The sequence below is a fragment of the Anomaloglossus baeobatrachus genome, chromosome 11 (genome assembly GCF_048569485.1).
Source record: "Anomaloglossus baeobatrachus isolate aAnoBae1 chromosome 11, aAnoBae1.hap1, whole genome shotgun sequence".
NCBI classification, from domain to species: domain Eukaryota; kingdom Metazoa; phylum Chordata; class Amphibia; order Anura; family Aromobatidae; genus Anomaloglossus; species Anomaloglossus baeobatrachus.
Genome location: NC_134363.1, coordinates 131837765 through 131863388, shown reverse-complemented (window position 1 = coordinate 131863388; position 25624 = coordinate 131837765). Strand labels below are relative to the sequence as shown.

Genomic DNA, 25624 nt, shown 5'->3' with positions numbered 1-25624 from the left:
ACAGTGCACACCCGAGATCTCTGAAGAAAGGAATTCCAAAGGGTCAGTTTATACGTATGAAACGCAACTGCTCTGATAATAAAGGTTTTAATGATCAGTCCTTGGACCTTGTTGAAAGACTAGGGGAAAGAGGTTACCCTAAGAAGGTGGTGAGAGAGGCCTTTGAAGCTGTATCTCAGATAGATAGGACTGATGTGGTGAATCCAAGACAGAACCATGATGGGAAAGCTGATATTGTGAGGTTCATTACCACCTTTAATAATGGAGCGAATGGTCTTAGAAGAACCCTGTTGAAACATTGGCCTGTATTAAAAATGGATCCAATTCTAAACAAATGTCTACCAGAGCACCCTGCGATTACATTCCGAAAGTCTAGATCCCTTAAAGATAGGCTTGTACATAGCCACTACAGGGAGGGCAGATCGATATGGCCTACCAGTGGTGTAAGAGGATGTTTTAAATGTCATGACTGTGTAAACTGCTATCTTGTGGAGGAGGGCAAGGAGTCTGCCAATTCTACTAATGGGAGTAAATTTGAAATAATATCATTGATCACTTGTAAAACAAAAGGAGTAATCTATATGGTGAGTTGCTGTTGTGGAAAAAAGTACGTAGGAAAGACCATTAGGGAATTTAGAAAAAGAATTGTTGAACATAAAAACGATATTAAGAAAAATAGTGACACACCATTAGCCAGACATGTAAACAACTTTCATGGAGGTGATGTTAAATCTATAAAAATAATGGGGATTGACCAGATTAGACCCCCACATAGAGGGGGAAATTGGGATAAAAAGAGCCTGCAAAGGAAATGCTTTTGGATCTATAAACTTAACACCTTAGTGACTGCTGGTCTGAATGAGCATCTTTCGTTTGCCCCCTTTTTAAATGCACCTTAGTGGTCAGGATCTGCGTAGGAGGGATAGCCGTCGCTGAGTGGGGGCGCCACTGGCGTAGGTTTTTCTAAGGTGCCAACCTCCACGGTCTAGGTAGGGTGATCTGGGTAGTATCGAGGGTCAGATTAGAATGGGCACTGATAGTTTTCATTCCTTGAATGGATGTATGTTTTTTAAGGTAATCCCGGTTTTCCCCTGCCTGTTTAATACTGGCTCCGTATACTTCTATCTGGTTCGTCATGGTGATCCGCCCTCCCCATTATAGTTAATGCTTTACACTGATATGTATTGTGTCATGGATCTGGTTTTTTCTCCATATGGCTACTTCTCCTGACTGTTCATGTGCCGCTGTGTTCTTTGTGAATCAGGCTTTTGGCCATAAACCTTGGTTACCATTGCTTTTGACTTGCCCTGGATATTATATGAACCGTACTTCGAGTAAGCTAATTAACTACCAACACTGGTGGTTTTATATCCCGGTGTATTAGGTTTACATGCTGGAACGATACTACGCTAGGCATAATAGAGGAAATGTGTTTATCCTCTGCGGGTAGTTCTTGTATCCAGGCACCCACTGACCTGTTATGGATTGTTGTGGGCGGGTGCTGATGCGATGCCGCTGCCGGCATCCTGGATAGTGAGTGACGTGCGACTTCCGGGAACGGAATCCCCAGGGTAAGCGTCACTGACGTGTCTTCTATGTACTGCGCATGCGTGAGTTCTTTTCATAGCTGACAGTGCGACACATGCTATGTCAGTCCGTCCGTGAGAAACGTTTCTGGTGAGTGTACTTGTTTGGAAATACTGACTGCTGAATGTTTATGCTTGAATGGACTTTGGGCTTACTATGTATTGTTCACTTTATTACAGTCCATAGGGGCACAATACTAATTTAATGCTCGTCTGAGAAAAAAAGACGTTGTGCAGAGCATCACAGAGAAATTCCCCTGATGAGTATTCAATAATACGAAATGCGTTGGGATGATGCGTTCTCTCTGCTAAAGTGTATATCAAGCAGCAGTAAGGCGTGATATGGTATTTATGAAACCACTAGATGGTGACCAATCTTCTTTAGCCTTTCTATTACTATCTATTGATGCCCGACATCTGAATGCGGTAAGACCTTTCCTTGTTTATTTTGGGGGGGACCCATATCATTGTGAAGAAGGTGGGATCCCTGCTCCAATATAGAGGTAATTTACCGGAATCAGGAGTCCCATTATTTCGAACCCGATTACCAGACAAAAAAGGCGCATCCTTATGTGGGTGGTACGGGATTTTATATCCTAGTCAGCACTGTTGTTTGGATATTTGGGACGTCTGTTTATACAGTGCCTACAAGTAGTCTTCAACCCCCTGCAGATTTAGCAGGTTTGATAAGATGCAAATAAGTTAGAGTCTGCAAACTTCAAACAAGAGCAGGATTTATTAACAGATGCATAAATCTTACAAACCAACAAGTTATGTTGCTCAGTTAAATTTTAATACATTTTCAACATAAAAGTGTGGGTCAATTATTATTCAACCCCTAGGTTTAATATTTTGTGGAATAACCCTTGCTTGCAATTACAGCTAATAATCGTCTTTTAGAAGACCTGATCAGGCCGGCACAGGTCTCTGGAGTTATCTTGGCCCACTCCTCCATGCAGATCTTCTCCAAGTTATCTAGGTTCTTTGGGTGTCTCATGTGGACTTTAATCTTGAGCTCCTTCCACAAGTTTTCAATTGGGTTAAGGTCAGGAGACTGACTAGGCCACTGCAACACCTTGATTTTTTCCCTCTTGAACCAGGCCTTGGTTTTCTTGGCTCTGTGCTTTGGGTCGCTGTCTTGTTGGAAGATGAAATGACGACCCATCTTAAGATCCTTGATGGAGGAGCGGAGGTTCTTGGCCAAAATCTCCAGGTAGGCTGTGCTATCCATCTTCCCATGGATGCGGACCAGATGGCCAGGCCCCTTGGCTGAGAAACAGCACCACAGCATGATGTTGCCACCACCATGCTTGACTGTAGGGATGGTATTCTTGGGGTCGTATGCAGTGCCATCCAGTCTCCAAACGTCACGTGTGTGGTTGGCACCAAAGATCTCGATCTTGGTCTCATCAGACCAGAGAACCTCGAACCAGTCTGTCTCAGAGTCCTCCAAGTGATCATGAGTAAACTGTAGACGACCCTTGACATGACGCTTTGAAAGTAAAGGTACCTTACGGGCTCGTCTGGAACGGAGACCATTGCGGTGGAGTACGTTACTTATGGTATTGACTGAAACCAATGTCCCCACTGCCATGAGATCTTCCCGGAGCTCCTTCCTTGTTGTCCTTGGGTTAGCCTTGACTCTTCGGACAAGCCTGGCCTCGGCACGGGTGGAAACTTTCAAAGGCTGTCCAGGCCGTGGAAGGCTAACAGTAGTTCCTTAAGCCTTCCACTTCCGGATGATGCTCCCAACAGTGGAGACAGGTAGGCCCAACTCCTTGGAAAGGGTTTTGTACCCTTTGCCAGCCTTGTGACCCTCCACGATCTTGTCTCTGATGGCCTTGGAATGCTCCTTTGTCTTTCCCATGTTGACCAAGTATGAGTGCTGTTCACAAGTTTGGGGAGGGTCTTAATTAGTCAGAAAAGGCTGGAAAAAGAGATAATTAATCCAAACATGTGAAGCTCATTGTTCTTTGTGCCTGAAATACTTCTTAATACTTTAGGGGAACCAAACAGAATTCTGGTGGTCTGAGGGGTTGAATAATAAATGACACTCTGAATAAACTTTTCACAATTTAAAAAAAAAAATAAAAAAAGAAATAACATTCTTTTTTGCCGCAGTGCATTTCACACTTCCAGGCTGATCTACAGTCCAAATGTCACAATGCCAAGTTAATTCCGAATGTGTAAACCTGCTAAATCTGCAGGGGGTTGAATACTACTTGTAGGCACTGTATGTGCCGGACACCTATCCCTAGCCCATTTGAGCTTAGTGGCTACTGAGGATTAGGTGTCTTTGTTTTTATGACACGTTTTTATTTAATGACTTTTTTGTCATTTTTAATGTATACACATTAAAAGTTACATTTTAGATTGTTTTTTCTTCACAAGAATGTATCCACCCTCTAGCTTTTTCTGTTTAAATACTCCCATCTTCCCTGGACTGGTGCTGGTGATATTTTTCAGTTCATACAAGCTCTGGTTGCAAGCAGGTGGCTTGTAGTCTTCTGTGGTATCGTTGCTGAATCTTTGCTGAACCTCTACCTGAGTCATCTTTGGATAGGTAGTTCATGCTTTTCCCCTGTGTGTCCTCCCTGTTTCTTCCATAGTGTTTAGTGGGGTTGATGAAGAGATCATCCCATCCGTTCCCTATATAGGGTCCAGCACTAGGGATGCCTAGGGTCAGGTATCCGGCTCGGTGCATAGGTGCACAACCTGTCTAGGGTGGTGAGGGACCCCAGGGACCAGCAGTAGGTTTGATCAGGGGTCACCATCTCTTCTTTCCCTAGATACAGAGTTTCCCTTCCCCTCCCTTTCGCCGTGCACTTGGTACTTCCCCGTCCTAGCGTGACAATTCATCAGAAAAGTGCGGTATTCCTTATACATTGGAGGGTGTTTAGTGCACCCTTGACGAGGGCTCTGTGCACCGCTCCACCTCCAAAAATTACCATACCATGCAGTAGGTTTGGTCAGAGGTCACCATCTCCCCCTTCCCTAGATGCAGGGGTCCCCTTCCCTTCTTACTTATCGCCGCTTGCTTGGTGCTTCCACGTACCTAGCGTGACATATAGCAGCTGCGTATTTCCAGCCAAACAATACTGTTAGGTAGTTTCTTGTCTAATGCAGTTAAGTATGCTCAGTACAATGTAGCTTGCAACCTGTGACCTTTAAAGAGTTAATGCAGTGATCTGCTGGATCAGAGCAGCATGGAGTTGCCATTAGAATCCTCACCCACACAATGTCTACTGTACATTAGGCATTATAGGTACTCATTTCCCAGCACCATAGGTTAGGCACAAACAGATGGCACAACCCATAGGACAGTGGAGAATATATGCAGCTGAACCATCTGCATCAAGGCTAGCTAGTAAGTCGGTACAAATAGCTTATACTTCTATCCCAATGATGATCAGCTTACCTGCATGACAGTACCATCATTACAGAAAAAAGATTGGGACTGATACCATACAGGGAATCAGAAAGGATTATTTATGTGAGTGAAGCGTGTATGTAGGATGCTGCATACACAAGGATCCTGCCTATACCACAATGGGGCCACATACCAGGATGGGGCCACATACCAGCATCAACCCACATACCAGGATGGGGGCCATACAAGGATGGAGACTATACCCGGATGGGACACAGACCAGGATGCTGCATACACAAGGATCCTACCTATACCACGATGGGGGCACATGTCAGGATGGTGGCTACACCATGATAGGAGCACATACCAGCATGGGGCCACATCACAGCATCAGCCCACATACCAGGCCAACCCACACCTCCCAACGCCAAAGTCTGCAACTCACCACCGGCTACAGTGGAAAAGCGGAGTGGACGCCGCCCAGGAGCGAGCAGCCGGCGGACAGATACAAGGGACAGCTTAGGAAACATTCTGGATGGTGCCTATACCGGGAGGCTGCCTACACCAGATTGCGCACACAGGGATTTTTCTCAAAAATCATATATTTACTACACAATAAATTCTAGAATACCCAATACATTAGAAGTGGGCCATATATATATATATATATATATATATATATATATATATATATATATATATATATATTTGGTGTTCCCTTTATTTACTTTTTTCTTGAGCAGTATATATATATATATATATATATATATATATATATATATATATATATACACACACACCATATTTTTCTATAAAATTGCCCAATACTTTACATACATTCTTAGATTGTATTTTTTCAATATGGTCAAAAAGGATAAAAGCACAAAAAATGATTATTTGATATGTTATTAAATAAATTCAGGTTTACTCACCTTTTGGATTGACCGACAGCACTGTAGTTCTTCAATAATAAAGTTAATAATTAAGAATAAAAATAAAAAAGCACAAAAAAAGGCAAATAGCATTTTCTAAAACCACAAGATTAAAATTAAATGCTGCGTCTGAATAAATAATATATTAATAGAAAAAAATGCAAAACAAATAACCTGTATGTACCTAGCCTGATGCAGAAATAATAATAGAAAAAAATAATCCCTATGTTGTTTTTTTGTTTTTTTCTTCCGGTGATTTTGTGTATATCATTGGCTTAAAAGAGATTTTTTTTTTCACTCACCCATTTAATGAGAATGCGTCTTTCTTATTAGGGCTTTTAATTTCCTCTTTAGATCTGTGGTTGTCACAGCAGCTGTAAAATGTGCACCCGGTAGAGATGGAATCCGCTGTCTGGAGGAAGGCAGCTCGGCTCGGAGATGCAGACTGACTGAGAAAATGTGTTTATCTCTCTCATAGCCTGAGAAAAATGGAGCTGGGAAGCTGCCTATCCTCACTACTCATTGTGATTGACATTGAAAAGCTTTGTATACAGAAAAAAAATAAATGAAAAAATATAAAAATAATCTGAGAAAAAAAATATGAATAAATAAATAAAGATATATATATATATATATATATATATATATATATATATATATATATATATATATATATATATATATATATATCAATGTGACTGCATGGGCCTCCAATGTCCCCAAAATTAGGCAAACAAGGTGATCTACACTGAGGATGGAAATCTATAAATTGCTTTTCCAGGGTACATGAAAAGGTCCACTATGTACAGTAGCTGGGATACATGTCTATCCAGGATATGAGTCACTCTGCCTGATTATAGCCTGTTTGACATTATTAATATATGTTTCCCTGTCTATATAAAAATTAGAAACATAGCATAATTCACAAATATATCCATATAAAATAAGGTAAATATAATTCTTAGGAAATAAAAAATGTTATTCAGGAGTTTTTATTTTTCAGATATGATGACAATATTCTTTGTTGATGATTCTCCATACTAGGATGAGGCTGTGTTATTCTTGTCTCTTGAGCAGCTCAGAGCTATGCAGTCTCCTTAGTCTCCTCACTTCCTGGTTTCTGGCTGGGCGGCTCTCAACCTTGAGTGACAGTTCTGGAGAGTAGCAGAACTGTAATATTTAAAGAAGTATAAAGCTCAGCACAAGTGCTGCTGTAACAAATTTAGCTATCAATGGTTTCCTCTGGAGTCTACTGCATATGCAATTATCACTCTAATGGCATATAGAGATAACAGTGATTTCAAGCAAGCACACAGCTTCAGGCCCCCTTCACACGTCCGTGATACACGTGCGTGTTTGGTCCGTTTCCGTATATACCGGAGACACGGCCAAACGTGCACCAATGTTAATCTATGATTGTGGTCACACGTCCGTTATTTCATTATGTCCGTGTGTGCGTGTCCGTGATCCGTATGTGTTTGCGTTTGGCACGGATGCATGTCCGTTATCTGCACGGAGCACGCACACGTGGACACAATGAAAGTCTATGGGTATGTGCACACACGTTAGTAAACACGTATGCATATACCTATAGTCCGTGTCCGTTTGGTGTTTTTATTTCTAGTGATGTCGGCTATTCTTTCTATTTCTGTGTATGTCGGTCAATCTCCCTGAGTCCGTCGGTCAGTCTCTCTGTCTCTCTGTCGGTCTCTCTGTCTGTCTGTCCCTCTCTCACAGTCTGTCGGTCAGTTTCCCCCCCTCTCTCATACTCACCGTTCCCCGATCTCCGGCGCAGCGCTGCACGGCATTCACACTGCTGCGGCGGCTTTTACTATTTTGAAAAAGCCGGCCGCCCATTAAACAATCTCGTATTCCCTGCTTTCCCCGCCCACCGGCGCCTATGATTGGTTACAGTGAGACACGCCCCCACGCTGAGTGACAGGTGTCACACTGCACCCAATCACAGCAGCCGGTGGGCGTGTCTATACTGTGCAGTAAAATAAATAAATAAATAATTAAAAAAAAACGGCGTGCGGTCCCCCCCAATTTTAATGCCAGCCAGATAAAGCCATACGGCTGAAGGCTGGTATTCTCAGGATGGGGAGCTCCACGTTATGGGGAGCCCCCCACCCTAACAATATCAGTCAGCAGCCGCCCAGAATTGCCGCATACATTATATGCGACAGTTCTGGGGCTGTACCCGGCTCTTCCCGATTTGCCCTGGTGCGTTGGCAAATCGGGGTAATAAGGAGTTATTGGCAGCCCATAGCTGCCAATAAGTCCTAGATTAATCATGTCAGGCGTCTATGAGACACCTTCCATGATTAATCTGTAAGTTACAGTAAAAAAACACACACACCCGAAAAAATCCTTTATTTGAAATAAAAAACACACACAAATTCCCTCATTACCAATTTATTAACCCCGACAAACCCTCCATGTCCGGCGTACTCCACGGACCTCCAGCGTCGTGTCCAGCTCTGCTGCATGGAGGTGACAGGAGCAGCAGAAGACACCGCCGCTCCGGTCACCTCCACACAGCTAATGAGATGAGTAGCGCGATCAGCTGCTGTCACTGAGGTTACCCGCGGCCACCGCTGGATCCTCCAACAGTGACAGCTCAGCCGATCGCGCTACTCACCTCATTTGCTGTGTGGAGGTGACCGGAGTGGCGGTGTCTTCTGCTGCTCCTGTCACCTCCATGCAGCAGAGCTGGACGCGACGCGGGAGGTCCGTGGAGAACGCCGGACATGGAGGGTTTGTCGGGGTTAATAAATTGGTAATGAGGGAATTTGTGTGTGTTTTTTATTTCAAATAAAGGATTTTTCGGGTGTGTGTGTTTTTTTACTGTAACTTACAGATTAATCATGGAAGGTGTCTCATAGACGCCTGACATGATTAATCTAGGACTTATTGGCAGCTATGGGCTGCCAATAACTCCTTATTACCCCGATTTGCCAACGGCACCAGGGCAAATCGGGAAGAGCCGGGTACAGCCCCAGAACTGTCGCATATAATGTATGTGTGGCGCCCCTGACCTGGTCAGGCACCACAGAGTATTGCACCCATGCGGGAGCAATGCTTCCAGGTAATCTCCAAAGGCCAGGATGAGGTGCACACACAAACATATAGTGACCAGGCTTCCCACATCACCAGAGGGGACCCTTGGGTAGCCAGAAGGGGTTAACTTTCAATTCCCAGCTGGGGGTGTGTTCAGGGGCTGGTTGCTAGGAAGCAGGGCAGAGAGAGGAAGAGAGAGTCTGGAGGAAGAAGTTGAAGTGTGTGGAAGGGAGCAGAGGAGCTCTCGTGTCAGACGGGTCCTGAGGAGTGCAGTAGCTGAAAGCGGGGGAGAAAGGAGTACCGTGGGTCGGCCTGAAAATCATCCAGAGAGAAGGGTGGCTGAGTACGGAGATCCCGGTATCCGAGCACACAAGGGGAACTAGGTCCCCAGTACAGGCAGCAGATCATCCAGAGCTGCTTAACCTACAGGTGGGGGGGGTACTTCATGCCCTCACCACGACTACACAGAGCTTGAGCCAAGCAGCAATCACCAGGCCCATAAGGGGACAGGGCCAGAAGCCATCCCACCAAGGCCACGCTGCCGGCAGACGAGCCAGAGAGAGGGGAGCAGGGTGGTAACAGCTTCCCTGGAGGGGTCCTACCACGCTTCAAGCAAAGGATCCTCCTAAAACAGAAAGAGTGCAAGGAAGGCGAGTGGACAGCTACCCTCAGAACGGCCTCCTGGAATTCCTGGTTCAACCTGGTTATCACAGTGTCGCCCGGGCATCTCACCGTGACCTCCAAACAGTGAGTAAACACGTTGAAAGACTTCTTGGACTGTGTTTGAGTCATTCTGCGACCTGTGGTCCCACACACATACACCGGGGCCTGGGGCTTGCCTCACTCTCAGGGGGCTAATATACTGACTGCACCCACCATCAGCCCCAGGCATCCCTTAATCTGCAGTGGCGGTCCCCGCTGACCGCAATACTGAGAGTGGCGTCACGACAATCCTAAAAGAAGGTTCCCTACCTGTGACCAGACTGTTCCATCCACGTGGAGTCCCTGAAGGTACTGCACCGACACATACTAGCGGGGCTTCACAACTTCTGGCGTCACGAACAGGATAAGGACTAGACCTGTTCAGACAGGTGACCGTGCGCCTCAGAGGTCCGACCGCAAAAATCGAACCGCCGCCATATTGCCATCTTCAGAAGCGCGCGCTGCAGCCCGCGCGAGGGAGAAGAGCACCGCCCACGAAGAGGTGTGGCCGCCCCAGAATCCCCACAATTCAGAGAGCGTACTGACCCAGGAAGTGGAAAGGGAGCGCGGGGATTTCTGAAGAAAAATGGACGCTGCAGGAGGTAATGCCCCTGGTCAGGGCGACGCAGCCCAAGCGATGCCAGCCCCCGTCGCGCTGGACGCAGCAGCGCCTGGTGCCGGTGCCGCGGTCGCAGCCGCGCCGGCCGAAGTCTCCCCCATAATGCCAGTTTCCTTACTGTATGTCCCAGGAGCGCAATGGCTGCCCCAATACGCCGGTAAAATAGACACGCTGACCGGGTTTAAGAAGAAGATCAACACCCTGCTAGACATGCACACGATGACTGGTAAGCAGAGGGCCGCTGTGGTGCTGGGACAATTGACTGGAGCAGCAGAATTGGAAGCTGAGTCCTGGACCAATGATGACCGGGGCTCTGTTGAGACCATCTTTGCCAAACTAGCAGCTGCTTTTGAACACCGCACAGAGGGAGAGCTGAGGACGGACTTCTATAACTGCCGTCAGAAGCCCCAAGATAGTATAAGAGACTATGCCCTCAGGCTGCAGGCTGCACTACGGGCTCTCAAGCTGGTGGACCCTGTCAGTGATCAGGAAGGAAACCGGATGATGAAGGAACAATTCTTGCGGGGCCTGCGCTCTCCTGAGGATGGGAAGCAGATGAAGCTGTGGTCCCTGGAACACCCTGACGTGGACTTTGCCATTCTGAAAGACAGGGCAGTGAAAGCACTCCAACCTCCTGTGGACACAGACCCCGTCGCACCAGCATGGCCTGCCAGTTCCACGGCTGCAGGAGCGGAATCCTCCTCGCAGGCCCTGGTAACTGCAAAAGGACTCAACACGCCAGCAGAGACCATAAATACACTATCCTCCCAGGTGCAACAGCTCACTAAGGACGTCGCACAAATCCTGAAAGCAATGCAGTTGCCCTCAGAGACCAAAGTCCCTCATCGGATCCTGCTAGCTGACAACCCAGAGGACGTCCCTTGGATGCGGAGGAGAAGAGGTCCCCCAACCCGAGGCAGGAGCAGTGATCGCTATGACTCATCTGGACAACCCATCTGTCGTCGTTGCCAGGAGGCAGGACACTATGCAAGGGCCTGTCCTTTAAACGAGCCAAACCTGGGGCCGGGGGCCAGTCCTCAGGATTAAGAAGATCAGGCCCAAGTCGCTGCTGTGATCAGTACGTGGGTGGACGTCCTGTCCTGTCCATCGTCCTGGACGGGATCCCTACCCCGGCGTTATTGGACACCGGCTCTCAGGTCACCACGATCCCGTATGTCCTTTATCGGAGGTTTTGGTCGGACGACGATCTCCGACCACCGGACCCCTCCCTCACCATCTATGCTGCCAACGGACAACCTATAGACCAGATCGGGGTCAAAGAGGTAACCATAAAGGTGGGAAGGCAGGAAATGAAGGGACAAGGACTGATTGTTGTGGACACTGATATTAGAGAAAGGAACCCGCAAATGATTTTAGGCACTAATGTCATAGAAAATTGCCTAGAGGAAGTGTTGTTGTTGCTTCACCAGATTGTTGAAGGTGCTGAGGGCAGGTCGCAAAGAGCCTTGCAAAAGGAGATCCGAATCATTCTGAGGAAGCAACAGGTAAAACAGACTGGCGGTGAGATTGGTAGTGTACGGGTGATGGATGCAAACCCCATTGTGATACCCCCACGGAGTGAAATGATGATGTGGTGTAGAGCAGCGGTAGGTCTCAGAGGACAAGATTACCAGGCTGTACTAGAGCCCACTCATTCAGACCACTGGCCCACGATTCTGACAGCCAGGGGGGTAGTTGATGTACACAAGGGACGAGTGCCTGTACGAGTGTTGAACTGTGGGGAGGAGGAAGCCAGACTACCAAGGTACGCTACCATAGCCAAACTGTTTACATGCTCAGATGACGCCATAACACCTGTAGGTCCCCTGACACAAGCTGACTCAAAAGAGGGCGAGACCTCCCAAAAGCAGTTAGAGGATTGGTGCCAGAAACTACACGTGGTGACTGACTCTACACCCGACTACCAGAAACATGGGGTTTACAGGGTCGTGCAGGAATACGAGCAGGTCTTTAGTAAGAACCCACTAGACTTTGGTAGGATCAAAGGGGTGCAACATCACATACCCACAGGCAGTCATCCTCCCATTAAGGAAAGACATAGGCCTATTCCACCAGCCCATTACCAGCGCACAAAGGACATGCTGAAGGACATGAAGGAGGCAGGAGTCATAAGGGACAGTTGCAGCCCCTGGGCAGCTCCCCTGGTCCTGGTAAGGAAGAAGGATGGCACGATGAGGATGTGTGTGGATTACAGACGGATAAATCAGATAACACACAAGGATGCCTACCCTTTGCCAAGGATAGAGGAATCCCTCGCTGCCTTGAAAGCCTCTAACTACTTTTCTACCCTAGATCTTACTAGTGGCTACTGGCAAGTATCTGTAGCAGAAGAAGATCGGGAGAAGACGGCCTTCACCACCCCAATGGGCCTCTGTGAGTTCAACAGCATGCCATTTGGACTCTGCAATGCCCCCGGGACCTTCCAGAGGCTTATGGAATGCTGCCTAGGGCACCTCAACTTTGAGACCGTCCTGCTCTACCTGGATGATGTCATCGTGTACTCCAAGACCTACGAGGACCACCTGAAACACCTGGCTGAAGTCTTTGAAGCACTATCCCGATATGGAATGAAGCTGAAACCATCCAAGTGCCATTTACTGAAGCCAAAGGTCCAGTACCTAGGTCACGTGGTCAGTGCAGAAGGAGTAGCACCGGACCCAGAGAAGGTCACAGTCATCCAGGAATGGCCCACACCTACTACCGTCCGGGAGGTACGTCAGTTCCTTGGCTTGGTAGGCTACTACAGAAGGTTCATCAAGGGCTACACGAAAATGGCAGCGCCTTTGCAAGAGCTCCTGGTAGGCCACCCAAAGAAGAGAGGAAAGATCTCCGGCCCGCCATTTCACTGGGGAGAAGCAGAAGAACACTCCTTCAGACAAATGAAAGGGGCCTTGACGGGTGAAGAGATCCTAGCCTACCCTGACTACGGTCTGCCATTCGTACTGTACACAGATGCCAGTAATGTGGGACTGGGAGCAGTGCTTTCACAGGTGCAGGGAGGCAAAGAGCGTGTGATTGCTTACGCCAGCAGGAAGCTCAGGCCTACTGAAAGAAACCCGGAGAATTATAGCTCATTCAAGCTAGAGTTCCTGGCCATGGTATGGGCTATCACAGAGCGGTTCAAGCACTACCTGGCAGCCACCAAATTCACTGTCTTCACGGACAACAACCCCCTGACCCACTTGGATACTGCTAAATTGGGTGCCATGGAGCAGCGTTGGGTAGCCCGACTGGCGAATTATGACTTTACTGTCAAGTATCGAGCTGGCCGCAAGAACGGCAACGCAGATGCTCTGTCCAGGATGCCTCACCTAGCAGACGAGGGTGAAGATGAAGATGATCTTGAAGAGATTGAGCTGCCAGCGTTCCATCGCCATGGAGCAAAACAGTGTCGGCAGTCGCGTGCCAACCGCCAAGAGGTGACCCTGAACCCACTACCTCACTACAACTGGAAGGAGACCCAGGAAAATGATCCAGCGGTAGGCTTGGTAAAGAAACTGATCAGCCAGCCTGGCGCCAGCCTTGACAAAGGAGCCCCACCTGAGGCACAGTACCTATGGAAGGAGAGGGGTCGATTATTCATCTATCAAGACAAACTTTACAGGAGCATCATTGACCCGAGGACGCATGAGAAGGTGTGGCAAGTGATTGTACCACAGAAGGATACGAGGATGGTGCTAGAAGCCTATCACAATGGTGCAGGCCACTTTGGTTGGAAGAAACTGGAGGCCCTACTTAAAGTAAGATTCTACTGGGTGGGCATGAGATCTGCCCTAGAGAAGTGGTGTCGAAACTGCGGGCCCTGCAATCTTAGAAGAAAAGACCAGCCCAGCCAGAGAGCACCACTCCAGCCAATCCAAACTAAACGGCCCCTGGAGATCGTGGCCCTGGACCATGTAAAGTTGGCACCCAGCAGACAAGGCTACAACTACGCTCTCACTATGGTTGACCACTACTCCAGATTCCTGGTGGTAGTACCAGTCAAGGACTTGACAGGTCAAACTGCAGCCAAAGCTTTCCAAACACACTTCTGTCGACCACATGGCTATCCAGATCAAGTGCTCACTGACCAAGGACCAGCCTTTGAAGCTGAAGTGTTTAAGGAGTTTTGTAACCTATACGGCTGCCAGAAGATCCGTACTACGCCTTACCATCCCCAGACCAATGGCATGTGTGAGAAGATGAACCACATCATTCTCGACCTTCTGAAGACGCTCCCACTAGAAGAACGAAGTCAGTGGCCGGAAAAGCTGCCCAATCTAGTGGACATGTATAACAACATCCCTGTGAGTTCCACGAACTGCACACCGGCATACCTGATGAGGGCCAGACCAGGGAGATTGCCAGTAGATCTGGAAATGGGAGTTGAGACCCCTGAAGACCATCTACAAGGTGCTGATTGGGATTCCAACCGCCAAGCCCAATACAAGAAAGTACAAGAGTGTGTGGAGCGAAGCCTGACTCAGCAGCGTGAGAAACAAGAAAAGGCCTACAATCGAAAAGCACCTGCTGTTCCTTTGATGCCAGGAGATATAGTTCTCAAAAGAAAGAGAAGACGTCATAAACTTGACAATCACTGGGAAGAAGAACCCTATACTGTGTTACCATCGACGCTTAGCAATGAAAAGACATGCCTTATCAGCAAAGATGGAGGAAAAACAACAGCTGTCGTTTCTAGAGATCGCCTAAAGAAATGTCCTGAACAACTAAGAATCCCTGAAGAAAGTCCCAACCCTTTGCCAGTTCAAGAACCAAAAGAAAAGATGATCCATACTGTACTTGGAGATTTTCCAGCAAGTTGGCCTCAATACAATGGAGCAGTAGTTATTCCGGTTATTACATTCCCTCAATATAGAGAAGTAAGAGACCCAGAAGAACCTGTTCAGAACCTGGAAGAGCCAAATGTAGCTGAAGCAGAAGACCATGCACTGGCATCAATACCTAGCACACCTATTATTCACATTGAGACACATACATCGGGTGGGAGGACACAACCTCAGACAGATGACAGTATAGTACTGCGTAGATCAACCCGCAGCAACTTTGGTCAGCTCCCATTACGCTATAGAGAAAGTACAGTTTAGTTCAAAGTGACGGTATGAAATGTAATGTTTAACCTGTTTACAGTTAGGTAACGTTTAAGTGAAATGTGCCCACAAGGACTATTGTGAGACCTCTTTAAAATGTTTTCTTTACACTAGTTCACGTGCATTTTAAAAAAAAAAAAAAAAAAAATGGACCATCGGTTATGAACTGGCTTTAACCACAAACTCTTGCATTGTAAAAAGTTACCTCCTTGGTACCAACCACAGGGTCTGCCTGTTAAGGGGCATGGCTCTGCACCAACAAGGGGGCACGCCTGTTTATGGGGCCTGCCCTCCAACACTCGGAAGCGGGTACGCCTGTTTATGGGGCCTACCTTACACCACTCTCCTCAGGAGAGGAAGATTGGAGGAAAGGTCTGGGGAATGTGATGGCCCAGCCCTGGTCACCAAAAGGACCGGCGACCTACCTCCTGGAGGTTTTTGGGTGGGGTTCGGACATGTGGGTGGTTGGTGGTGGAATGGTACCTGGCATGTTTAAATGTAAATAATTGCCCCTGTGTGGGAAAAGTTTGTATTTACCTTTTTCTTTCTCTTGTCTTTGCAGCCCGAGGACGTGCTGATGATAACTAAGGGGGAATGTGGCGCCCCTGACCTGGTCAGGCACCACAGAGTATTGCACCCATGCGGGAGCAATGCTTCCAGGTAATCTCCAAAGGCCAGGATGAGGTGCACACACAAACATATAGTGACCAGGCTTCCCACATCACCAGAGGGGACCCTTGGGTAGCCAGAAGGGGTTAACTTTCAATTCCCAGCTGGGGGTGTGTTCAGGGGCTGGTTGCTAGGAAGCAGGGCAGAGAGAGGAAGAGAGAGTCTGGAGGAAGAAGTTGAAGTGTGTGGAAGGGAGCAGAGGAGCTCTCGTGTCAGACGGGTCCTGAGGAGTGCAGTAGCTGAAAGCGGGGGAGAAAGGAGTACCGTGGGTCGGCCTGAAAATCATCCAGAGAGAAGGGTGGCTGAGTACGGAGATCCCGGTATCCGAGCACACAAGGGGAACTAGGTCCCCAGTACAGGCAGCAGATCATCCAGAGCTGCTTAACCTACAGGTGGGGGGGGTACTTCATGCCCTCACCACGACTACACAGAGCTTGAGCCAAGCAGCAATCACCAGGCCCATAAGGGGACAGGGCCAGAAGCCATCCCACCAAGGCAGAAAGAGTGCAAGGAAGGCGAGTGGACAGCTACCCTCAGAACGGCCTCCTGGAATTCCTGGTTCAACCTGGTTATCACAGTGTCGCCCGGGCATCTCACCGTGACCTCCAAACAGTGAGTAAACACGTTGAAAGACTTCTTGGACTGTGTTTGAGTCATTCTGCGACCTGTGGTCCCACACACATACACCGGGGCCTGGGGCTTGCCTCACTCTCAGGGGGCTAATATACTGACTGCACCCACCATCAGCCCCAGGCATCCCTTAATCTGCAGTGGCGGTCCCCGCTGACCGCAATACTGAGAGTGGCGTCACGACAATCAGAAAAGAAGGTTCCCTACCTGTGACCAGACTGTTCCATCCACGTGGAGTCCCTGAAGGTACTGCACCGACACATACTAGCGGGGCTTCACATATGCGGCAATTCTGGGCGGCTGCTGACTGATATTGTTAGGGTGGGGGGCTCCCCATAACGTGGAGCTCCCCATCCTGAGAATACCAGCCTTCAGCCGTATGGCTTTATCTGGCTGGCTTTTAAATTGGGGGGAACCGCACGCCGTTTTTTTTTAATTATTTATTTATTTATTTTACTGCACAGTATAGACACGCCCACCGGCTGCTGTGATTGGGTGCAGTGTGACACCTGTCACTCAGCGTGGGGTCGTGTCTCACTGTAACCAATCATAGGCGCCGGTGGGCGGGGAAAGCAGGGAATAGGAGATTGTTTAATGAGCGGCCGGCTTTTTCAAAATAGTAAAAGCCTCCGCAGCCGTGTGAATGCCGTGCAGCGCCGGTGATCGGGGATCGGTGAGTATGAGAGAGGGGGGGACACTTCAGTCAATCGGGGGATTAGCGGTCACCGGTGAATCCTTCACAGGTGACCGCTAATCAGTACTCGACACAGACAGAGCCGCGGTATGAGGATGAAGTCGGGTGAAGTTCACCCGAGTTCATTCTCATCGCGCAACTCTGTCTGCTGTCAGCCGACATTTATAAACGACATTGTGCATCACACACACGGACATTACACACGGACATTACACGTACACATACACGTTAATTCCACACGCACACACGGACGTTCTGCACACAAACACGGCTAGCATACGCAATTCACACAGGTGCCACACGGACCATAAAAACGGACACAAAAACGGGACACGGACCCGAAAAACGGCCCGTAACACACGTGCGTGTTTTTCACGGACGTGTGAAGGGGGCCTCAGACAGTAAGAGCCATGATGCTGGGAGACAGAAATGTTTATTCTGCAGAGCTTATAAGATATAAGTATAAAGCTCAGCACAAGTGCTGCTTTAACACATTTAGCTATCAATGGTTTTCTCTGGAGTCTACATTGTTATAATTGTAATTGCATATAGTGATAACAGTGATTTCAAACAAGCACACAGCTTCAGGCCTCAAACACACATCCGTGAAACACTTGCGTGTTTGGTCCGTTTCCGTATATACCGGAGACACGGACAAACGTGCACCAATGTTATGCTATGTTTGAGGTCACACGTGCGTTATTCCATACGGTCCGTGTGTCCGTGATACGTATGTGTATCCGTTTTGCACGGAAGCATGTCAGTTTTCTGCACGGAACACGCACACACGGACCCAATGGAAGTCTATGGGTCCGTGAGCACACGTACGTGACACAGATGCATCTGCGTATGCTCCGTGTACGTTTTGTGCTTTTTTTCTAGTGATGTCGGTCATTCTTTCTTTTTCTGTGTATGTCGGTCAATCTCCCTCAGTCCGTCGGTTGGTCCCTCTCTCTCTCTCTGTCCATGTCGGTCAGTCTCCCCCCTCTCTCATACTCACCGTTCCCCGATCACCGGCGCGGCTCAGCACAGCTGTTAAAAAAACTCTTTTACTATTTTGAAAAAGCCGGCCGCTCATTTATCAATCTCGTATACCCTGCTTTCCCCGCCCACCGGCGCCTATGATTGGATGCAGTGAGACACGCCCCCACGCTGAGTGACAGCTGTCTCACTGCAACCAATCACAGCAGCTGGTGGGCGGGTCTATATTGTGCAGTAAAATAAATAATTAAATAATTAAAAAAAACGTTTTGCGGGCCCCCCAATTTTTATACCAGCCAAGATAAAGCCATACGGCTGAAGGCTGGTATTCTCAGGATGGGGAGCCCCACGTTATGGGGAGCCCCCCAGCCTAACAATATCAGCCAGCAGCCGCCCAGAATTGCCGCATCCATTGGATGCAACAGTTCTGGGACTCTACCCGGCTCTTCCCGATTTGCCCTGGTGCGTTGGCAATCTAGGTAATAAGGAGTTAATGGCAGCAGCCCATAGCTGCCACTAAGTCCAATATTAATCATGTCAGGCGTCTCCCCGAGATACCTTCCATGATTAATCTGTAAGTTACAGTAAATAAACACATACACCCGAAGAAATCCTTTATTTGGAATAATAAACACTACAAATACCCTCGTTCACCACTGTATTAAGCCCGAAAAAGCCATCCATGTCCAGCGTAATCCACGGAGGTCCCGCGTCGCTTCCAGCTCTGCAACATGAAGGTGACAAGAGCTGCAGAAGAGCACCGCCGTTCCTGTCAGCTCCACGCAGCAACTGAGGTGAGAAGCGCGATCAGCGATGATGTCACTCAGGTCACCCGCGGCCACCGCTGGATCCTCCAACTGTGACTGCAAGTTGCCCGAGTGACAGCGATGAAGTCACAGGTGAGTTGCGGTCTCGAGTGAAGGATCCAGCTAGCCGCGGGTAACCTGAGTGATGGCAGCGCTAATCGCGCTGCTCACTTCAGTCACTCAGGGGATTGGGGGTCACCGGTGAGTCCTTCACGGGTGACCGCTAATCAGTACGCGACACAGACAGAGCCGCGGTATGACAATGAAGTCGGGTGAAGTTTACCCGAGTTCATTCTCATCGCGTGTCGCTGTCTGCTGTCAGCCGACATGTATCAACGTCATTGTGCATCACACATGGAACATTTCACACGGACATTCAACACGCACACATGGCTAGCATACGCAATTCACACGGATGCCACTCGTACCATAGAAACGGACTTAAAAACAGAAAATTGACCCAAAAAACGGAACCTAACACACGTGTGTGTTTTTCACGGATGTGTGTCGGAGGCCTCAGACAGTGACAGCCATGATGCTGGGAGACAGGAATTTTTATTCTGCAGAACTGATAACATATAAGTATAAAGCTCAGCACAAGTGCTGCTGTAACACATTTAGCTATCAATGTTTTTTTCTGGAGTCTACATTGTTATCATTGTAATTGCATATAGTGATGTCAGTGATTTCAAACAAGCACACAGCTTAAGACAGTGAGAGCCATGATGCTGAGAGTCAGGAATTTTGATTCTGCAGAGCAAGCTTTATAACAGTAGCCTGTCAGGACCTGTGATGGAGAAAGAACTGAGCAGCGAACAGCTGTTTAGAAATGATTGGGCTGTAGAGATGTAGCTGGGATATTAGGAGTCAACCCCTCCCCTGGAATCTACAGTAACTACTATGTACTCTTAGCCAGGGGTTGGACAGGCACAAGTGGCCACTCTACATGTAAACCAGCTATACACTATGAAAGATAAAAGCTGTCATTTGATAAGTATGACATCAGATTATAAAAGCAAGTCAGATGTAAACTTACTTATTTTCATGCTGTTTAACTAATTAAATCAATGTAATAACTTGAGAACTCCACTTTAAACTCACCAGGAGTTGTATCAAGTACAGAGTAGGAACAGATGAACTGTATGAGCCATGGATAAGCCAGAAAGTATATGTTAGACTTTTTAAACTTCACAGTCATGTGAAATGTGAACGAATGCTTAGCTTCAAAACAATGGAGCTGGGAAGCTGCCTGCCCATACAGCTCAATGTGATTGACATTAATGCACCACTCCAGAGTTTATTTTTTTTATAGTGGTGCTTTAAATGCAAGCCCCTGCCCCCTGTCTGATACTCCCCTATTGCCGCAGCTTCGTCAGGCTCCAGCATTTTGTGACCTGCCAGTGTGCTGCAGTGTTTATGGAGCATGCTGCAGGTCACAACTTAATACATCTCTATGAGAGCCACGTTCTTGCTCTCATAGACTTGCACTGAGCGCTTGTGACATAGCTTCTGACTTCCGGACAGTCAGAGGTTATTATCACAAGATGGCGCCGCAGGACCAGAGCTGCATCAATAAACGGTGAAGAGAGTGGAAGGTGAAAATATAACAAGGAGCAGTGGCTGATATTTAAAGCACCAAAATAAACACTGGGGGAGTGCTTTACAAGTTTTGTATGTAAAAAGAATTAAACTAAAATAAATAAAAATAAAATAGGATCACTAAATCTAGCCAGTGTCACTGTGTTCCTCCGATGATGTAGAGCCAAAGCTCCCACTGCTTGCAGCATGCGAGAGGACACACTTTGAGTCAGCGGTGTGATTATGTTGCTGGTCTGAACTGTCAATCATCAGGAGCACACCGCCCCCAGAAAGTAGGACCTTGGTAAGTAGGGGAGGAGTGCGCTGCTATAAAATAGATTAGACAACCCCTTTAAATAATTTGTTAACAAGTTATTTCTTGTCTATAAAATAGTGGATAACTTATTTATTTCTTGCAATCGGACCCCCACCAATCTCAAAAATGGGGTCTGAAGAGCCCTATTTGAATGACAACAGAGAGGTAAAAAATGCGCATGTCACTACAATCATTCTCTATGACACTGACCAGTCATAGATGAGCAAACTTATTAAACACATTATTATTACTTAGCATTATAGCGCTACTTATTCCATAGCTCTTTACATGTGAAAAAGGAGTACACATAATAAAACAAGTACAATAATCATATACAAGGAGAGAGGACCCGCCTGCGAGGTCTCACAGTCTACAGGAAGAGCGAAGACCCTGCCCGTGAGGGCTCACAGTCTACAGGAGGAGAGAGGACCCTGCTTATGAGGGCTCACAGTCTACAGGAGGAGAGAGGACCCAGGCCACGAGGGCTTACAGTCTACAGGAAAAGAGAGGACCCTGCCCGCGAGGGCTCACAGTCTACAGGAGGAGAGAGGACTCTGCCCACGAGAGCTCACAATCTACAGGAGATAGGTAGGAACCTGCTCACGAGGGCTCACAATCTACTGGAGGAGAGAGGACCTTGCCCACAAGGGCTCACAGTCTACAGGAGGAGAGCAGACCCTGCCGGCGAGGGCTCACAGTCTACAGGAGGAGAGAGGACCCTGCCCACGAGGGCTCACAGTCTACAGGAGGAGACAGGACCCTGCTCGCGAGGGCTCACAGTCTACAGGAGGAGAGAGGACCCTGCCCGTGAGGGCTCACAGTCTACAGGAGGAGAGAGGACCCTGCCCACGAGGGCTCACAGTCTAGAGGAGGAGATAGGACCCTGCCCACGAGGGCTCACAGTCTACAGGAGGAGAGCAGACCCTGCCGGCGAGGGCTCACAGTCTACAGGAGGAGATAGGACCCTGCCCACGAGGGCTCACAGTCTACAGGAGGAGAGAGGACCCTGCTCGCGAGGGCTCACAGTCTACAGGAGGAGAGAGGACACTGCCCACGAGGGCTCACAGTCTACAGGAGGAGAGAGGACCCTGCCCCCAAGGGCTCACAGTCTACAGGAGGAGAGAGGACCCTGCCCACGAGGGCTCACACACTACAAGGGGATAGGTAAGGATACAGTAGGTGAGGGTACAGCATTGATTAAACACATTAAAATAGCATAATAAAACTTTTGCGACAACAGCTGCTCATTCATTTTCACGTAGTATACATTTTTTTTTCAATATGTAGAGTTCCCAAACATTCTCACCCTATTTTGTTATTATACTTTTATTTTTATGGATTGCTTGATGGACCAGTGCTAGGATCCATTTAATTAGCGATCCAATTTTGTACAATTAATTGTAGCTGATAGCTGCTATCAGCACCAGGCAACGCTGCACATATGGCATTGACCACTAGGATTTAAGCAACCAAAACAATATGAGTGAATATACTGTACGGTTGTCAAACATCGGCATAGCTTGAAAATTGTTGGCCCAAACATAAAACAGGTTTTTAATAGACTTGCTTTAGAATTAAGTGCATCAATGCAAATCGGATATGTGTTGAAATTTTAGGAATTCTCATTGATCTAAGGCTTCTTCTTTACATGATGGAGCTTTAACTTTCATTTGTGGATTGCACGGCGACCTGTGTTCACAGGTGATTTCTGAAAGTATTCCTAAGAACATGTAGGGATTTTCACAACCGAATTCTGCCTGTTTCTAAAAAATGAATGACTGATATATATTCAACGTTTTTGCAATTTTACGTTCAGGAGCATTTTTCCTCATTTGTTGCACAATTCTTAGATGCAGTTGTTCACAGATTGGTGAACCTCTGACCTTCTTTGCTTCTGAGAGACTCTGCCTCTCTCACATGCTCTTTTAATACACATTCATGTGACCTAGTTGAAAGTTGACCCTCCAGCTGTTTTTCACTAGTACCACTTACTTTTCCAGCCTTTTGTTAATGCTGTCCCAACTTTTTAGAGATGTGCCACTGCCATCAATTTTTAAAAGAGATGATGTTTTGAAATGAAATGTGTTCCATGTCCTGTTGTAAATAATATATGTTTATAAGAGATTTCCAAATCATTACATTCTTAATTGGAATTGCGGTTGTATATGCAGTAACTAATTTATGCAGTGTATAAAAGGGTTTTAAGTGTTTTTAAACTTTAACCATTATTAAAGTGAATTAAACTTTACTGTTAACACATTTTTTATATGTGCGATTCCGCTGGCATGTATTCTTTCTCCTTTAAGTGGAGAAAGAATAAAATAAAAAAACTGTAGAAGACTATGTGCACAAGGGGTTATTTTTCAGGTGGTTACCGCCTAGAATTTGCTTAAAAAAGCACTACTGAAGCGCTGCAATATAAATGCAAAAAAAGGTTTTCTTCTGCCATGAGGTGCAAATTTGGTGCTGAAATCTGGTGCAGACATTTCAGCATCAAATTTGCACCTCCTGGCAGAAAACTGCACCAAAATGCCGTCAAAACCTTTTTTTGCATTTTTGGGCCAAGAGATCGAAATTTGGACATTTAATTTTTACACCATATTCATGTACCCAATCTACACCTCCTGGTAAAAAAGAATGCATCAAAACTGCATGCAGTATGATGTGGCAGTGATGCATATTTTTTGCCGGGAGGTGTAGATTGGGTGCAGGAATGTGGTGAAAAATTTCAGCACCAGATCTGCATCTCTTGGCAAAAAATCAATCATGGTTTTCTGTCAGGAGATGCAGGTCTCAACTGAGGTGAGGTCACGGAGTTTACTGAGGTCACCTGAGGTCAGGTTACCTGTGGTCAAAAGTGGAGCACCATGGGAACCTCCAGCTATGACTGCAACTAATCTAAGTGACGTCACCGCTGATCGTGCAGCTCATTCATTTTCTGCCTGAATTCCACATGTTCCATGATCACGCTCTGTGATGTAGCAGAGCTGGCATCGTTAATGGGACCTCGTGTGAATTACGTCAGACCTACAGGGGTGTTTTGGGGGTTAAAAAAGTGGTGAATGAGGGTGTGTTTTGTATTATATTTCAAATAAAGGTTTTTTTGGTGTTTGTGCTTATTTACTTTCCCTTTCAGGTTAGTAATGGGTAGCCTCATAGACCCTCCCCATCACTAATCTAGGGCTTAGTGGCAGCTGTGACCTGTGAATAACCCTTTATTACCCCGATTGCCACCACACCAGGAAGAGCAGAGTAAAGCGCCGGGATTGTCGCATCTAATGACAATTCTCGTTAGCTGCAGGCTGCTAATTTTAGGTTGGAGGAGGCTCAATAAGCATGGGTCTCCCCAGTCTAAAAATACTAGCCCCCAGCTGTCAGGCTTTATCATGGCTGGGTATCAAAATTGGTGGTGACTGCGGGCCATTTTTTAAAATGATTTATTTAAATAATTTAAATAATTTAAAAAAAGCCTCAAGTGGTTTTTCTTATTATGATACACAGCCAAGATAAGCACATGGCCTGTAGTCATCTGCTTTATCTGTGCTGGGTATCATAATATGGGGGGGACCCTACATCAATTTTTTTTATTTATTTTTATACTGTGTGCGTCTGTGATTGGAAGCAATCAGCTAACATGTTGCCACTCAGGGTGGGGTCATGTCTGACTGCAACCAATCTCAGACGCCGGTGGGCGGGGAAAGCAGTGCATATGCAATGAAGTAAATGAGCATCCCTGAAAGTGAATGAGCAGCCTCGGGACCAGTTACAGCTGCGCCGGATCCTCAGTAAGAATAATGCGCTTGCTCCATTCTCCTATCCCTTCTACCACCATTTTTAATCGCCGGATTCTGGTCCACATTGATTTATATGGGGCCCGGCATCCGGCCCCTTACCGAATTTTTTTTTGTAATCCGGCTGGACCCGCAGGTCCCGGTTATCTGCAAGTCCGCCCATCACTATTGCCATTTTCTTGAATTGGCTTTGCCTGGGAAAACTTAACAAGCAAAGGCAAAAATGTGTTTGTTTGTTTTTTTAAAATTCCCGACACTTTGAATTTTTGTTCCCGTTTTTCAATTCATCATAATGGAAAGTAAATGGTGTCATTCGAAACCACAACTGGTTCCACAAAAAAAACAAATCCTTATACGGCTATGTCAATGATACAAAAAAAAAAAGTTGTGGCTATTGGAAGTGCAAAAAAAACTAAATTGGCTGCGTCCTTAAGGGGTTAAACTTGGAGACCTCCATAAATTGTAATTCGATTGTTGAAATAGGTTCATTCTTTCCACTGCTCATCATTGTTGACAAAATATGTCAAAAAATAGTTTTGAAATGCTCGGGGTGGAAAAATTGTTTGGCTTTGGTTAATATATTTTCCTCAAGTGGATCTGAAAAGTATAAATCTGCTCCGAAAGGTGATAACATTATTCTCATGCCTTCCCTGAAAAGACTAAATATAGGAATGCACTGAATTATAGTCATACGTATCATTCCAGAAACAGCGTAGGAATTCTGACAGTATTCTGGATTATCCCTTAAGAAAAAGACACTAATAAAGCTGCTGTTAACCCTT

General features: G+C 46.8%; 1 protein-coding gene across 3 annotated transcripts in view; it reads right to left on the bottom strand.

The window, feature by feature from the left end:
• The window catches only part of PLEKHG5 (pleckstrin homology and RhoGEF domain containing G5), a 395051-nt gene that overhangs the window by 320054 nt on the left and 49373 nt on the right, over positions 1-25624 (bottom strand). Inside the window, exon 1 of one of the 3 annotated variants that reach the window (XM_075328649.1) lies at positions 6191-6322. The exons of the other annotated variants lie outside the window; for them this stretch is intronic. Within the exon in view, the coding sequence (XP_075184764.1) occupies positions 6191-6194 (4 nt within the window). The 5' untranslated portion in view covers positions 6195-6322. Of the gene's footprint in view, positions 1-6190; positions 6323-25624 lie in introns of those variants that run through there. 3 annotated transcript variants of the gene reach the window in all.